The sequence below is a fragment of the Ruditapes philippinarum genome, unplaced genomic scaffold (genome assembly GCF_026571515.1).
Source record: "Ruditapes philippinarum isolate M1 unplaced genomic scaffold, ASM2657151v2 ctg1846_1_1_1_1, whole genome shotgun sequence".
Classification (NCBI taxonomy): Eukaryota; Metazoa; Mollusca; class Bivalvia; order Venerida; family Veneridae; genus Ruditapes; species Ruditapes philippinarum.
Genome location: NW_026863070.1, coordinates 152,542 through 166,880, shown reverse-complemented (window position 1 = coordinate 166,880; position 14,339 = coordinate 152,542). Strand labels below are relative to the sequence as shown.

The 14,339-nt window shown below is 31.9% G+C and overlaps 1 protein-coding gene across 1 annotated transcript; it reads right to left on the bottom strand.

Moving 5' to 3' along the window:
• Positions 1–1,887: 1,887 nt before the first annotated feature.
• Positions 1,888–3,736, bottom strand: LOC132721057 (acetylcholine receptor subunit alpha-1-B-like). Its single transcript, XM_060705308.1, has one exon. It carries the CDS (start codon positions 3,395–3,397, stop codon positions 2,168–2,170), a length of 1,230 nt encoding a protein of 409 aa, XP_060561291.1. The 5' UTR covers positions 3,398–3,736; the 3' UTR covers positions 1,888–2,167.
• Between the last annotated feature and the right edge of the window lie 10,603 nt (positions 3,737–14,339).

Below are 14,339 nucleotides of genomic sequence, written 5' to 3'. Positions count from 1 at the left end.
AAATTGAAGCAAACTGTAATGACTTATAAGTATCTTTAATGGAACTTAACAACTGTTACTCCCAACATACATTGTATAAAGATCTATAAAAAGATTGTTCTGTGGAAACACATACATTGTATTTTCAATCTTTATAAAATGTCTAAAGAAGAACGCTTAAAAGTAAACTTGCTGTGAGGAATATATGCCAACAAACTGCCAAAACCAGGCACACTCTGTCTATTGCTTTAGAAACCATTTTCCATGTCACATACACGGTCGCCCATTCTCAATAAAATAAAGCATTTGAGGTTGAAAAATATTAAAAATTTGATGTTGTCATTGTGTCATTTTTTATCGCTGAAGTAAATGTTTAGGGTATTTTGGAAGTTTGCCAGAAATATTTTGAACAAGAAACTATGATATAACAGGATGGCATTTATTTCGGTAATGACACTGTATTTCTTCGGTAACGTAGATTTCAGATCTAATAATGTAACATATTGGCTGCATATTAATAACAAATGTCTGTAAAATATATCAAAATCTGTAAATTCTCTATCTAGAGGGACTTTCTAACCCAGGAAAATTCAAAGAAGTTGGGTACCTTGCTAATTTTCAGTCAATTTCTCCAAAGTTAAATATTCGTAGAAAGCAAAAATAGTCAATTTTGAAAATGATTATTTTATGTCTTCATTCAAAGGATATATATCATATATAATATATGAGAGGTCGAATGCATACACAATTTTTGTATTAGCAATTTTTTTCTCAAAATATTCAACTTTCCACTTTCTTAATATTTGGAAAATTTAGTACTAAACAGTTTGATATTCATCCCCATATAGGATGTCACGTATGTTTCATTTTATTCAAATGCAAGTAAAGGTTGAGAAAACAATTTTATTTTTTGTAAAATAATTTATATTTATGGATATTATTTTAACATTATTATATATAGAATGAAATACGGCCAGTAAGCTCTTTGCAGAAACGAATTAGTTGTTGCTGAGAACATCAATATCTTGTAATATATTTTTAACATTTCTGTTGGTACATCAACATATTATTAACATATCTTTCCTTTGTAAAAACAATTTTGTGTCTTCTTACATCTAATACAAGGTAACCGTTACTAACAGGCATGCTTATCCCAACTTTATCTTTAATTTTCAAAAATTGTTGAATTGTAAGTTGGAGTAACGTATGTTTCACACTCGCTTATTTATGAACTTTATCACGGAATTTAAACTTACATGTAAAATCGACTTTTTTATTTAGGAATCAAATGCACATCATTCTATTGTCATAAAAATGCGATTTTATGTTTTTATATATGCATGAGTAAAGAATATAAAGTCTGTTTGATAAAAGTAACGTTGGTTTCACTGTGGTTACTTAAACAAGTAAAAACACGACCAAAGTTAACAAAATTTACTTACTAATGTCAAATAGAAGTTAATGTTGATGTTATACGTGCTTTCTGACTTCAATTTTCCTTTTGATAAACTTACTTTAAAAAGTTGATAACGTATGTTTCTGTAACGTATGTTTCATTTTTACATTGAAAGTGGGTTAAAAATGACGCAAGACCGTTTAAACCGCCATAATTTGTGGTTAATATATCAGAGTTACACACATGTTAATTTTCTTTCTTGTTTGGATTCTTCTTTGAATGGATTGGCTCTTAAATAATGGTAACGTATGTTTCTTTTTAAAGTGCTGTTGAAAAGATTTGAATAAAAAATGAAAAATTCCGAAAATAGAATGATATTTGAGAGGCTGCAAGCTTATTTTTACTTATAATTATATATATGCTGTATTATTAAGCATGCATCGATTCAATTATGTAATTTGGGTTTCACTTCTTATTGTTTTAGGTTTGTCACTATTTATATATATGCATTTGGCGACATTTGATCATTCATTATACCAATGAGATTTTAACAGTCAAATATAATATTTACCAATAATCAAAGTGCATATACACACAGCAATGACTAATTGCACATGTTTCGTTTATTCTGGAACTTATTTTTCTGAAACACAATTTCAAAGTTGAAAATTCTAGGTGGCGACAGTAACGTATGTTACATTTTAGGGCATTAATGGTACTTGTAAAAGAAAAATAATAGATAGAAATGTAAAACTGAGAGTGTCCCTATTAGACAAAGTGGCAGCCACCTTTCTAACGACATTTTGACCTCAAGAAAAACCTTCGTATAAGAGCTACCCAGTGGAACATCAAATGCTGTGTTTTATTGAGAATGAGCGACCGTGTACATCCATAATTAAATGTAACGCTATCTTGTACTGTCTCATTCAAACATGCTTTAACATTGTCGTTTGTTTCATCTTTTCTCACGCGATAATGTTCGTTTGATTTTGTTATGCAGCAGAACCTGACGAGTGCCTTAAATATACTTGAAATTACAGTGTTCTTCTCGCGATGAAAGAGACTTAACGAGACTATAGTGATCATGATTGTACAAGCGCTTCCAAACAGTTGAAGTCCAACATAAACACTAAATGAAGCGACCTCGTCCGACGATTCAGGCATTGAACTGTTTATAGTGGTCAAAAAAACAGCAAGACTGAGAAATATAGATATTGAAAATGTTACCCTTTCACCGCTTTCCGAAGGAAGTATGAATGAAACAATATTCAAAACAGATATACAGAACACTGGTAATATAACATTCAAAACGTTGTACAACGATTTACGTTGCAGATCAAAACGAAACAGCACGTGATCCCACGAGTCATTTCCGTACATGCGTCTCTCTACTTTCACCCTACTTCCGGTTAAATCCCATTCGCCGCTTTCTGCAAAAACTGACATATCAGGTGTATCCTGGGTGCTTTTTAAAACAAGAGTTGACGTTGAATGACTCCATGACAAGAAATCAAATGTACATATTTGTTTATCGAACGGAAACTTTCCGATCGAGACTTTACATGCGATCGTGTAAATCTTATAGGGCCAAATAGTTACCAAACCATCACTTAGTATATTAGCTTTTCCATCTATTTGTCCTAAATCCGTCAGTTTATCATACGTGTCTTGTAAAGCAACATCAGGAATCCATATGTCTGTATTCTTGACACTGATTTTAGAAACGCCAGAATATTCTTTGGCGTCCCATGTAAGAAACGAATCTCTCCACTTAATCTCCAGAAAAGCCTTGATTGAAATAGTTTGTCTTTTCTCGTTGATGTTATCTATAGACATTAACACCATATCAAGAGTGACTTCAATTGGCAAAGATTCACTTTCTCTAGGAATGACATTTTGGTTGTAATCCTTAAACAACTTTTTGTGAAGTGTTGCCTCTGATGTATTACGATTTCTCGAGCTAACAATCACTAGATTCAGAGCAAGGATTAGAACAGTTGAAACACCTATATTCTTATCCATAGTACACGTATACTTTTCTGTTTCTCTCTGATATTTATAATACGTATTCTACTTCAATGGCACAACGATTTCTTTTCATATCCAATATTTGAAATGAGTTTCCTACAGCTTTGACGCTATATTTATATTAAGTTATTAACCAGAATGCGCTTTCAAAATGTTTATTTTCGTGGGATGCCGCCTGTGTCATTGATTGCAATGACGAATGTTAAATTTTTTGCGATGTCTAACTCGATGGCTGCCTATTAATAACTCTTTAATGTGTCCTAATGCACGAATCATCGGGGAATGATAATGTTACGGACAAGCTATCAGATTAAACAGTGAAAACAAATGGCAATAAATAATTGTGGGTATTAATATTATTACTGTAGAGCATCCTGTGTAAGATCATTAGATTTTATATTTATTATACCATTATACATTAATCATTTACAGTTCTGAAGGGACACGTTTTAAAAAACTATTCTATTCAATAAGTAATTAAGAGAAATTCACTAGAGGCATGATAACCTCTGTTATTATTTAGTGCGAGAATTAACTATATTGATGCGTCACAGACAGCTGTACAATTCATTATGGTATAGAATATTACAAACATTTTTTTTTCAATTTCATTTCTTCCCGTGTCAAATATATAAATACAAATATAATGTCAAAACGAGCCTTTTGATGAAAATTTGAATATTGGCCGCAAGGCAACGGATTGATTAATAGGTTACCTTTTTTAAATAGCTTGGCAGGTTCTAGAAAAAAATTAATGCTTCACAGGGGATAAGACAAGGAAATTTTCAGGTATAAAACTACTTCCTTTAAAAAAATTAAATTAGATATACAACAAAAGTGTACATATATCAATGTTTTATAAATTTTATGAGGAGTCATCATATATCTAATAGAAGAGATTGTTTATCAGCAGTTAAATAAGGATGAGAATGGTCATATACACTTGTTGTCTTTCATCATAATTTATTAAATAAAGGAATCATATCAAGTTGTAAAATACACAGGAACACATTATCTGTCCGGAATTCACGGATCTGTGATCGTTTCTTCAATTTTCGGTACCTTTCCACTGTATCGCAGACTTCATCAATGAATTTATAAATATCCTTCCCCCAAAAAGTTTTTTTGCACGAATCTACCATTTCACATGAATATTTAATAAAAATCGATACGCTGTAGTTTCCAAAAATTATTACTTTGAAATGATATGGTCTAGAATATTGTTGTTTTGATCAAATTTATCTACATGAATAAAATCCCCTTTTAAAAAATTTTTTTAGGCCTACTATAAGGACAGTCAAAAAGCAGATATTTGTCATTACTAAATAATAAAAAAACAAGAATAAAGAATATTTATATAGATAAATTCATTTTTTTATTGCTGTAGAAGCAGCCGACATAATAGTTTTGTGCAATTTGTAATGTAACCCATTGTCATCATGCTATCGCGCTGTAATATAATAATATTTGGCTATATATGCATGTACCACTGATATATCATTTGATATTTGAAAAAAGTAGTAAAATATACATATTGATAAAATAATCGATAATATTCTACATGACTATTTTCATGAGTTGATCTTTGTCTAAAATGAATTCTCAGTTCAGTTGCAGTTTTTATTTCCATCCGTGTCGATTCGTTTCAGCAAACACATTTATGTTGTTCAAAAAGTTATGAGCCATTTAGCACAAATTTTCATTGCAAAAGGCTATTTTTATATACATGTACTTCTATCACTATGTATATGTTAGTGGTTGTTAGTAAACAATTACGTATGCTTACTTACAAACACTAACTAATGTAAGGTTTGAAATTATATTTATAAAACTGTCGGTTTACTAGACTTATTAAATTTAGTCGATTTACCAATGAAAGTATACGTGTAACATGTTTTATCATGAAATAACACCATTACATTTGACATAAATCTTATATCTGTTTACTCGTAGTTTACTGGCTGTAGGCAACAATTTAAACACAATCATGCCACAAGTGCAGACCAAGATCTGTGCCGTCGTATCAAGGTCTGTGCTGTTTGTTATTCAGTCAGTATAATTATATTTCATTTAAATGAAGAATATCTATGTGGAGAGGGTTTAGATTCTACCTATGTATTTGTAAGATACATGCTTATATGTAAGCTTTACCTCTTTGGCCAATATGTTAGCTTTACCTCTTTAGCGAATATGTTAGCTTTACCTCATTTGCCAATATATAAACTTTACATCCTTGGCCAATATGTAAGCTTTTCCTCCTTGGCCAATATGTAAGCTTTACCTCCTTTGCCAATATTTTAGCTTTACCTCCTTGGCCAATATGTTGGCTTTACCTCCTTGGTCAATATGTTAGCTTCACCTCCTTAGCCAATATGCTAGCTTTAACTCGCTTGTCAATATATTAGCTTTACCTCCTGGGTCATTATGTTAGCTTTACCTCCTTGGCCGGCCAATGTGTTAGCTTTACCTCCTTAGCCAATATGTTAGCTTTATCTCCTTGGTCAATATGTAAGCTTTCCCTCTTTTGCTAATATGTTAGCTTTACCTCCTTGGCCAATATGTTGGCTTTACCTCCTTGGCCAATATGTTAGCTTCACCTCCTTACCTTTGTAGCTTAACCTGGCCAATATGTTAGCTTTACCTCTTTGGTCAATATGTTAGCTTTACCTCCTTGGTCAATATGTTAGCTTTGCCTCCTTTACCAATATGTTAGCTTTACCTCCTTGGCCAATATGTTAGCTTCATCTCCTTGGCCAATATGTTAGCTTTACTTCCTTAGCCAATATGTTAGCTTAACCTTCTTTGCCAATATGTTAGCTTTACCACTTAGGCCAATATGTTAGCTTTACCTCCTTGGTCAAAATGTTAGCTTTGCCCCCTTTACCAATATGTTAGCTTTACGTCCTTGGCCAATTTGTTAGCTTTACCTCCTTGGTGAATATGTTAGCTTTACCCCTTGGTCAATATGTTTGCTTTACCTTTTTGGCCAGTATGTTAGCTTTACCTCCTTAGCCCATATGTTTGCTTTACCTCCTTGGTCAGTATGTAAGCTTTACCTCATTGGTCGATATGTTAGCTTTACCGCAATGGCTAGTATATGTTGTTAGTGATCATACGAAGTTAATTTCATGGATCGCCCTTTACTTATTGATTGGTTTTATTGATTATAAAGGATTTTATTTTTGTGTGATAAAGCGGAACTGAAAAGATATTAAAGCAGTCAGCGTTTATGGTTTAATAAACCTACAAGCGTATTCACTGACAAAAAAGAATAAATTTGCATTTATGTTTTATAGCTACAGTTAAATTCACATTTTCTAGTAACGAAGTTTTTTGTGCTGTTGACTGTTCAGTACCTTATGCGATTGGCTTAATACCAATATGAATTGTTCACAAATATTAACCTGCACACTTTGAATACACTATCCGGTGCAGGTTGTTTGTTTGTGTTGGCCTGTAAAGGAAATAGTTCTGAAAATGTTTTCGCTTTGTCGAAATTACTACATAAAAGCATGAAAAGAAAAAAGATAGACCGAGGCCACTGATTGCTTGATACGGACAATGTGTTGCTAACAGGCTATAAAAAGATCCAAACAAAAACGAAATATACTTTAGGGATGACGATTTATTTCTTTAACGCATGCAAAGTGTCTAAAATAGTTGAATATTTGCAACATTTGGCAATTTTATTTATTTGCCACAAAGGGCGTTTTTGTTATTGTTGTTGTTGGGAGTTATTGGTTTTTGTTTGTTTAAATTTACTACATTAAGCGTATTTCATTGCAGCTTCTGTGTAAAGAAAAAAGAAAAAAAAAATGTTAAAATGTAACTTTTCTGTCAAAGAATATCGTTCGAACTGTTGAGCGCCTGGCGTTAATCATTTATACATTGTTTGAATCATCAAAAGGTTTTAACGGAAAATTAACTATCGCTTGTTCTGTTTAACTGCTATATTCATAATTCAACAGAAATTTCATAGACAAAACTTTATGATCTTTTTTTCTGAATACATAAATATAGAATTTGTTCCAATATAAATGCAATCATTTTCTGCCTTTTAATTTAAAGACGAACACACATTGCATAAGTTATAGCTAGGAAATAATATGAGAAATGCGGCTGAAAACTCAAATTATTATTACAAGACCGATTTTTAGATTAAACAATTTCAAATGAAATTTTGAATTTAACAAGTTTATCGAAATAACTGAAAAACCATTTTCAAATTTTCTTGGCAATATGTATTAATTTGTTTGTTAGAACAAATACAGAGCAATTGTATTTTGGATATAGAATCGGAACGGACATAGCAAGGAATGAGTTAACATTTTACGCGTTTGAAATGACCCGCCAATGACAGGAACATTGAGAAAAGACTGCGTTAGAATCGTGCATAAATCAAAGAAACAATGCAAAATTATTAATTATGACCTTCGGGCAAAACTTTGCTATCATGTAGCATCGGACAGTACATTGTTTACTGAGGACTTTAATCGAGTAGACTTTCTGGAGAAGAAACCAGGATTCAGTTACGGAGTTAAAAGCGAATGGAAAATGGTAAGAACTTTTTTGTGTGTGATAAAGTATATACTAAGTCGTAAAATAAACAATAATTATTCAATTGTTATATCATTTATTGAAAAGTCTTTAGATTCAATTTCATTTTTTTATTTCAGAAACTACGAAAACATATAATTTATACAAGAGGAAATTAAAAGAAAAAGCATCTGTTTAGTATCCATGAAGTTTGGTTATCTTTACAGTAGTAATTTTGTACCACATTTTTATTTGTTTGGGTCGTCAGACCAAACAAATAATGGTAGCGAAATTTCAGAGTCTAATGCTGTTAATTGCAAATGCCGAAAGTAGTCCACTTTTTTGAAGCGGTTACTTCCCTTTATATGTACTCTAACGCCGAAAAATTCAGGGGAGATCACTGCGTAAAGATGGTCAAAGACAGACGCATTAATTTTCAAGAAAAATATTTCCCGAATGGTCGAAGATTTCTAATATTGTTTTATTGTATTTTCTGATCGAAAATAAGTAAATACAAAGCGGACATTCAATCTCTGACACTGAAGTTTACGACAAACCTAACAATAATTAAGTAGTTCTCAAAACAGCTTAAAACTAGCGATTTAAAAGAAAGAAATATTTTCATTTTGTTACAAGTATCCAACAAATTACAACGCATTCAAAGTTTAAAAATAGCGTCGGCTTATAGAATTGTCAATAAATGCACAATCACAAATTACGCGGATGAATATGATTTTATCAATGAAAATACTATTTTTAGCGATGTCGATTACCGAATACTACACAAACCGAGTAGTGGAATATATCGATTCTACATGTCGGACTGTTTGGGCGAGAAGATTTTCGCTTAATTATTTACTTCAATTTTAAACAACAGGTTTATCCTGAACAAAATACCAACCCGAAATACAATGGAAGTTCTAAATTGAGAATGACTTGATGTTATTCAGGAATTTTATAAATAACTTCTCAGTGGTGCAGGGGTAACGCGCTCGCTTAGAGAGTGACAGGTCTGGAGTTCAAATCCAAGTCGGGGAAACTTTTTTTTAATTGTTTTTTAAGTGTCTTTGTTAAGGAAGTAGCCATGATATGCAAGGATAAAGTGTGGCTGTCGTAAAAAATGAACATAAACGATTTTTTGATTCAACTCTAGTTATGCAGAATTCCGTATGTATCAAACTCTGGTTCCTTGCAAAATGAATTATAATACATAAAATAAACTTATACAGGAAAATACATACAGATATACCGTACGATTTAGATTGCAAAGATCAGAAAATACCACAGAACTTGCAGCCCTTTGACTCTTTATAAATATACATGCTTATAGTAAGCTCCAGGATTATTTACATCTGTGTTAAACAACAGTTAAAGTCGTTACAAGCCCTTATTTAGAATAATATGGTTTTCTTCAGGCCGTTCACATATAAATTCACCGTGGCTGAAGGGCTTTCGCGCTCGCATAGGAAGTGAGAGGTCTGGAGTTCAAATCCCAGTAAAGGCAACTCATTTTTTTTCAAATTGTTTAAGTCAAATAAACATTGGATTGAATATCAGTGTTGCAATTAGTCTTATAGCCAATTTACTACAGTTAAAACGCTGGAAAGCATTGGTGGCACTATACATATAATCTCACAACCTGTACCTTTCTTGCATTCTGAGACCCAAACAAATTCAGCGCCTTCTGTGCTTTGATTGATCATGCAATTATTTTTGTATTACTAATTCAGTTAAAATAAGGTTGGTTTATACTTATCGGTAATAAAAAAATATTACAAATGTGTCATAATATATTGGTATTATAAGCGCTTTCGTTGTACACAGCGTTTTTAAAGGCCCACTATGCCTCAGGAATACTCTATTATTTTTTATTTTTTAAACTTTTATTTTTTTGTATCTTGTTGCAGTTTTAAAAATACTATCTTTGACTTCATTTTCTCTGTAAGCAAATGGTATAATTATAACGAAATATAACTTTTTATAGAGGCCAAACTACTGCATTGATTACATTTTGCTATCTTTATTATTTAGCGCTATATTCTGAACGCATAGCGTGCATCAAAATTACTCAACATATATTTGAAAATTCTTAAGAATTAAAAATATGTATTTCTAAGGAATAATGTGCCTTTAAGTAATGATACCTCCTGTTTAAAATATCTGCCCATGCCCTGTTAAATATATTTGTTTGCTTGAAAGAAGGTTTGAAATCATAAAATCCATTCTTACTTTAACGAGAACATCATAGGTAACAAAAATGAGCCGCGTCACGACAAAACCAACATAATGGGTTTGCGACCAGCATGGATCCAGACCAGCCTGCCTATCCGCGCAGTCTGATCAGGATCCATGCTGTTCGCTTACAGACCCCATAACAAGTAAAGAAACTCATAGCGAACAGCATGGATCCTGGTCAGACTGCGCGGATGGGCAGGCTGGTCTGGATCCATGCAGGTCGCGAACCCATTATGTTGGTTTTGTTGTGACGCGGCTCAAATGTGATTTGTACGATTGTATTTTTTCTTTTCAGACAGGGTATGAAGACTGTGAAGCTTGCCAGGAAGTCGGTGTTTGTAGTGCTGTCCTAACAAAGTGTAGAAACTCAGGTAAGAAAAAAAGGAACCACTTAATTATGCCCGTGTAACAGGGTGAGAAAATTTGCAGCCTGACCGGGACTCGAGCCAGGGACCATCGGAATACCATTCCGCGGCTCTACCGACTGAGCTATCCGGCCGCTTATTCATCTTCTCCTCTAAATAGTGAACAGTTCTGAACCGTGACATACTCACGCGCTATATTGTAATTCGTCATCGAATTGCATAAGGTTACAGAGCAATGCTAATTAAAGTCAGAGCTATATGCAGTCACGGTTCCCGTTGGGCGCCAAATGTCACAGGGTGAGAAAAATGTGCAGCCTAACCGGGACTCGAGCCTGGGACTTTCAAGATACCGTTCCTCGGCTCTACTAACTGAGCTATCCGGCCGCTGACACATCTTCTCCCCTAAGTAGTGAACAATTCTAAACCGTGACACCTGCATAACAACAAAATGTAATTTAGCCGGTTTTTTTTAGTGATATCAAAGATATTTATGTTTTCAAATTAGCCCAGGGGACACTTTTGGTATTGATAATTGAACGTTTTATCCGGCGGCGAATTATCTACCAGTGCTATATAAAAAACTATATGAAAATATAAAAACACTATGAGCTTATATGATCAGCGATTTTATTTTCTAAATGAATTTTCATTAATAACTCATTTCTAACACCAAAGTTATTATATTAACCAACGTAATGCATAGAAAAAATATAAATGCCTCTTTGCACTAAACAATTCCATTCTATATATGAATTAATTAAACGTCTGTGAGGTGATTCCAACCAAGGAATGGTCGGCCTGTAGGTAATTTTACAGTTTAGAAATTTCTTGAATTAAAACAAATTGTATATCAATAAAGACATTTAGAGCATGACTTTTGATGCTGAATTTCGTAAATGTTTTTATTATAAATACATACGTTACAGGATGCAGACTTCCCGTGGAGAAAAACAATGCTATCTATCGGGGGAACTTGTTCTTTATCGGAAATAAGATTGAATACGAATGCAATGTTGGGTATAAGACTGATGCGACTTTTCCATTGACATCAACATGCCTTAGCAATGGAACATGGAGTTCTCTTGAATTCAAATGTTTGCCTGGTTTGTTTTTATGTTTTTCTTTCTGGTTCATTTAATTTTCTTTCATTGTTAATATTGATGTGACATTATACACAAAAAGGAAAAAATATTTGATTATGTTATATAATTTATGAAAAATTTACTTTAATATACTATATAGTTTATTTTTCTTTTGAGATTTGTAGTACTAACAATAGCAGGTGTTAATTTATTATATTATACCTCATTTGCATATGCCCTCAAGGCCATGTTTTATTTGTTAAGTATATAAACGTTATTGCTTGCTAAACTAAAACTTCCTTCATAAATATAACATTTAACAAATAAAACATGGCCTTGAGGGCAATATGCAAGTTAACGGACTGATTGGTCAGACTGAGGAAGGTAAATGGCCCGAAGCGCAGCTGAGGGACATATACCTTCCGAGGTCTGACCAACCAGTCCGTAAACTTGCATTTTGCCCGAAAGGCCATGTTTTATTTGTTATATTATACCGAATCTAAGTCCTTTCATCCCTTTTGTTGCTGTCATATTTACTATTATTTGCTTTCAAATACTAATTTATTTGTTCAGTGTGTGCAATATCTCAAACCCTAGTCGGATTTTTTATTATTATTTTCAAGCGATACAGCAAAAATAATCATGCTCTTCTTTTGTTATTCAATTAATATTAATCAAATTAAACAGGCAATTTAAGATTTTCACAAACTGTATTAATTAAATTTATAATAAATAAAAGACAAATCATGACTTTTGATCAACATGTGAAACAAAACAATAAATTCAGTAAAAATAATCATTTAACAACAAAATAAAAATATACCTCATTTACATACGCCCTTTCATATTTAATATGACGTCATCCAGTCCATATAAGAATTATGGACCGCCCCCGGTCTGTATGCGGTTTATGGACCGGATGACGTCATATTAAATATAGAAGGGCATATGCAAATGAGGTATAATATTGATAAATATTTATTACATGCTTTTCGGTGGTTTAAAGAAATATATCAGTGATTTAAAACGGATAATTTCACTGTTTAAAACAGTTAAAACGTCTATTACGTATACTGTTTTATACATTAAAACATGTGCATATGTATGTATAAACGTAATTTTTTTTACATAGCATATATAATTTCCGAAAAGAATTGTATATCTTATAAAGCTTATCAAATAAAATGAAAATGAAAATTAAATGAAAATTTCATCCTACACACAAACAAACAAATATCCTCTATGTATTCATATGATTTTTGATTTTTTTCATATAAAAAAATTTAATTTTGAGCATAATACCATAACTTGAATAAGATAATAGATAAATCACTTTCATTTTATTTGATAAGCTTTTTAAGATATACTGATTGATAGCTATGTTTCTAAATCATTATCTCCCTTTTTACAATTTCAACATACGATTAAAGCACGTTTTTTCTTTCACATAAGTATATGATAGCATATCTGATTTAAAGATTAAAAAAGTACTCGACACAATGATTTTGCTTTTGCTTTTATAACGGTTTTTATAAAGTAGATGCAGAGCATTTGTGCTTGGTATCTACTAGTATATTGTAAAGGGCAAGTTAAAACATTTTTTACAAATTTTATTCTTCGTATTTAGCTAATATAATATTATAACTTTTTTCATCGGTGGATAGTGTGCAATTTATCCTATTTATGCAGTCTAAGTTTCATGCATATTGTTCGTTCATATTAATATTTCATTAAACACATTTAAAGGCACCGGGTAATGATTTTAGCAAGTTAAGCTTATTCTTTAGGTATTCTGTTTTTTCATTTGATATATTTACATGCTGTGTAAAATGATATTTATCTTAGATAGTAGTATTTACTTATTTAATATTTTATGTATGTATACTTACTTTTGTTTTATGCGACTTCTATATTAAACACTTTAGTGTAGATGAGCAAATGAAGTTTATTTTTTCCCTGCTAAAATAAGTTGATATGCATTTGAAACCTTTGTTATTTTTTTTTACCTACATTGAGTGCTTACTTTCTGTTACATAGTTCACGACACGATTTTGAGGGTTACTTTACTTTATTAGCATTTATAATGTAAATTCTGATTATCATCAGTAATTTTGCATTGTTAATCGGTTTGCATGTGTTTGTTTTTCTGCACAAAGCATCAAAAGCGTTCGAATAAAAGTTACTTCTTATTATAATCAGAGATTCTTTTTCCTTTTCTGTTTTCAGAAGCTGTTTTCGGGAGTAATATTCATAAACACGGCGACAATTATTATAAGGTCAACATTGATGAACTAGAATGGCACGCAGCAAATGTAAGTACGCATAGTTTTGTTTCTTAGGAGGACCTTTTATTCGAAACTTCATCTTGATTAATCATTTGATCACATACCTTAATTACCGAGCAATCAACACATAAATAGTTATCATGCCTAGACATCTTCAATATTTATAATTAAAAGGAAAAATAGGATTTCACCAGATGAAAAGCAAAGCTTACATTGAACATTGGTTTTTGAAATGGTAATCATGGGAATATGTATACTTTGTGAATATGCATGTTTAAAGTATATATATTTCTTTATTTCCTCCAGTTTTGAAGAGTACATTTTTCATGTATATTGTGAGAATTTTCTTTACCCAAATAAACCATCTTGAAATACTGATAAAAGAGTTTTTGGTAACTTTTCACTGTAAAATGACATTAATGTCAGTCAGTGT

Coding starts and splice junctions, on each gene's coding strand:
- LOC132721057 (XM_060705308.1), bottom strand. CDS start 3,397: ATGGATAAGAATATAGGTGTTTCAACTGTTCTAATCCTTGCTCTGAAT.